Genomic DNA, 3,718 nt, shown 5'->3' on the forward strand with positions numbered 1-3,718 from the left:
TTTGGCCACTGTGTGAGTTTTAGGTCTTCTCTTTAACCTATGCCCCTGTGACTACCTAGAAAGAATGCTGACTAAATTTAGATTTGTGCTAGTGCACAAAAATTAAGAAAAAAGCAGCTCTATTGATACATTAGAAATACAGGAATAGATAAAATTTTGTTTAATTTTCTTACTTGAACATTAATTAGATATACCTTATTCACAAAACATTGTAACAGGCACTTTACAGGTGTTGTCTCATTTAAAAATCATGATCTGAATATATTAAAAGACAGATTTAATAAACACCCAGAAAAGGAGAAATATAGACCTTGTGCTTTACTTCTTGGAAAAAGCAGATTTAGATTAATGTTGTGGCAGAGAAAGCTTTCTTCCAATAACTCTATGAAGAGCTGATTTGAATTCTTTATTTCTCAAGCTGTAAATCATTGGATTGAATAATGGAGTTAAGATAGTGTAAGATATTGATATAAGAGCATCCTGGCTTGAGGAGTAGTTGGACTTAGGTCTTAAGTAGATAAAGGAGGCACAACCGTAATGGACAGTGACAACAATGAGGTGAGAAGCACAGGTAGAGAAAGCTTTGTTTCTGCTCAATGTGGAAGGAAACTGAAGAATGGAAGAGATGATGTGAATATAGGATATCAAAATCAATAACAGGGGTATAACCAGGACTAATGCACAGAGCATGAAGATGACAATCTGATTAAAGTGAGTATGGTGAGATGCCACTTGGAGGACAGGTGAGATGTCACAGAAGAAGTGATGGAGCTGGTTGGATGAGTGGAAGGGCAGGCGAAATACCAGAGGTGTGATAATCTGTGCAACAGTAAAGCCACAGACACAGGCAGCAGCCACGAGTCCTACACACATTCCATGTCCCATGAGCACTGTGTAGCGTAGTGGGTTACAGATGGCCACATAACGATCATAACCCATAGCTGCCAGCAGGAAGGAGTGAGAACAGCCAAGAAAGAGGAAGGTAAACATCTGGATGGCACAGCCCACGAAGGAGATAGTTTTCTTCTGGGCCAGCAGGTCAAGTAGCATCTTGGGTACAATGACAAAAGTATAACAAATCTCAGAGCAGGAGAGGATGGCAAGGAAGAAGTACATGGGGGTATGAAGGGCTCTATCTAACACAATGGTAGAAATGATGACAGCATTTGTGCCCAGAGTGAAGAGGTAAACGAGCAGGAAGACAACAAAGAGTACCCGCTGCAGACCAGCCAGAGATGAGAAGCTGAGGAAGACAAACTCTCTCACCAATGTCTCATTGACCCACTCCATGGAAGGTACATCATCAGGAAACAACCTGAGAGGGAAGAGGAAATGGTGCCAAGACAAATCCCTGAAAATTATTAGAATCACAGGAAATTGATCATTATAGATCACGTTTTCTAATTTTGAGTTCTAAACTCATTCCTCCTCACTTCATTTTTTTCTTTTTCTTTTTTAAGGCATGAAGAAGTATCTAAAATCAGGTGAAAGTGTACAGATAATTTTGGGTTTCTATAGTAATTCTAACACCATAGGTAAAGTGTTCTTGACATTTCTTATATTCTACTATCCCTTCATCTTCATTCCCAGGATGAGGCTGGTATTACAATGCTTAGCCTCTCAGTCTCAGTTTATCCTTCAACTTTTGTCCATTTGGCTTTCTTGACTTCTCACCCTTCCACTTTACTGTAGCTGCAAACTAAACCATATGAATATACTACATTTATACATAACTTTACATATAGCTTTTGATTATTTTTTTTTTTTACGTATAAACTCATCCCCTTAGTTTTAATCTCTTTATAACCTAGACCTACATTTTGCAATTCTGTTTGCCTTACTTCCTGGCATTCTTATACTCTCCTTGTACATTCCTTCCACATTTTTATACTCTCATTATGCTGACCATATCTTTATTCTTTACCCAAATCTGGAAAAGAAAGTTCTCCAAAATGGAATATAATCATACATCCTCCAAATGCCTATTTCAGTCAGAGTCCTTTCTGCTGTAGAGAGAACCACAGTTTTTCTTTAAGACTCTCATCTGTTTTTATCACATGTTTTTTCACCTCCTACAAAAATCATATTATGACTATCTTTCTCATCATCACCCTCTTATCTCTTCAATCTATACTTTCCCTAATGCTAGACTATTCTTCTGAAATATAAATTTTATTATGTTGCTCCCCTCCTCAAAAATTTTACTCATGGCTATAGTGTAAACTTAAAACTATTTATTGTTTTCAAAGTCTTGTTTTGGGAATCAAATTATGTTTTTGTCATCATCTATAGACTTAAATGGGATGCATAAGTATTATGCAAATATCTTGCATCATTCTTTGCTCATATTAGTTTGTTATATACTTTTCATTTATAAACATTTTATCATTATTCTGAAATCTCAGCCAAATCCACTTTTTTTGGAAGCTTACTCGGCATCTCATAAAAGGCATTGTTTCTTATTCAGGATTCACATAAGACATTGGTTGACAAATTGATGTGTCATTTACTTAATTTTGAAATATTGTATTATTTTTTCCTCATATCTCTTTTCCACTAGATTGTGTATCCTTGAGGGGAAGATGCAAATTATATATATTTTCACTTGAATCCTCCTCAGCATCTAGAACCAAATTAAGTACCTAATAGCTTCTCAATATAATTATCATATAAATATAAAAGTTAACTTGGCATATTGGTATGTATCTCATTCATGTCATCACAGCTTTCCTCAGACTTACAGAGTTAGAGAATCCTCAGTATTATTTCATCCTTGGCATGATAATTGCTCAAGACTAAGAATACCTAGGATTACAGAAGGATGCTCAATAAATACATTTATTACTTTATTATTCTGTTGGGATTGGGATCAGAAATATTTTCATCAGAGATGTAATGAATGTTTAATTCATGGAAAGTTATCAAAATTGCCTTTTCTGTACTTTCCCAGGGAAGGAAATTTTAAGAAGGATTATCTTTCACTTGGGGCTTTCCAAACCTGATTAAAATTACCTTGGTTTTCCATAGAGTTATATTCTGCACAGGAAGTGAAGCAAGGGTTACTGATCTTGAAGTACCATACAAGTTTTTTGGTATCTAGTTGCTCTGTAGTCAGAATCATCCATGCAAATTATCTAACCTGGTAGAAAGCAAAGAAGGTTTTCTAAGTTTTCTATTTTATTTGGTGGGGGGTTATATGATAAAATTAGAAGATAAAATTATAGTTAATCTTAGTCACATCTCATTAAATCACATAAGTTTCTCATTATGGATGCTTTATAATTATTGATGATGTATATTTTATAGAACATGTTTTATCTACATATTTAGGTGTTAACCTTAACTAATTATTGTGCTCTTAAATATTGAAATAGATTATTTCATAATTGTTATATTTTATGATTTTATTATTTCAACTATGTCCTAAGAACTGCAGGTGTAAATATGAATAAAATTATTGTTCTTTTCTTAGAGAAGAGAGAATCAAACTGGCATATTATAAAATGGGTTATCATAAACATTATAAGTAAAATGTCCTGAAGATCTTGAGGAAAAAACAATTTTATGGAAAGCTATGAAGAACATAGTTTCTGAATATCATCTGTTAGCATTTTTATAAAAATGTAGACTAAATTTTAGTGGCATTACTTATGTAAACATTATAATCGAGATGATTAGTTTTTTCCTAATGTTGATTGGCCCTTCAGAATTGAGAAAG

At 34.1% G+C, this 3,718-nt stretch overlaps 1 protein-coding gene across 1 annotated transcript; it reads right to left on the minus strand.

Annotated features, from left to right (window-relative positions):
- Positions 1–345: 345 nt before the first annotated feature.
- LOC120582071 (olfactory receptor 10K2) lies at positions 346–1,324 on the minus strand. The gene has a single exon (XM_039837531.1). It carries the CDS (start codon positions 1,288–1,290, stop codon positions 346–348), a length of 945 nt encoding a protein of 314 aa, XP_039693465.1. The 5' UTR covers positions 1,291–1,324.
- Positions 1,325–3,718: the final 2,394 nt, after the last annotated feature.

The sequence above is a fragment of the Pteropus medius genome, unplaced genomic scaffold, assembly GCF_902729225.1.
Source record: "Pteropus medius unplaced genomic scaffold, Ma_sr-lr_union100, whole genome shotgun sequence".
NCBI lineage: Eukaryota > Metazoa > Chordata > Mammalia > Chiroptera > Pteropodidae > Pteropus > Pteropus medius.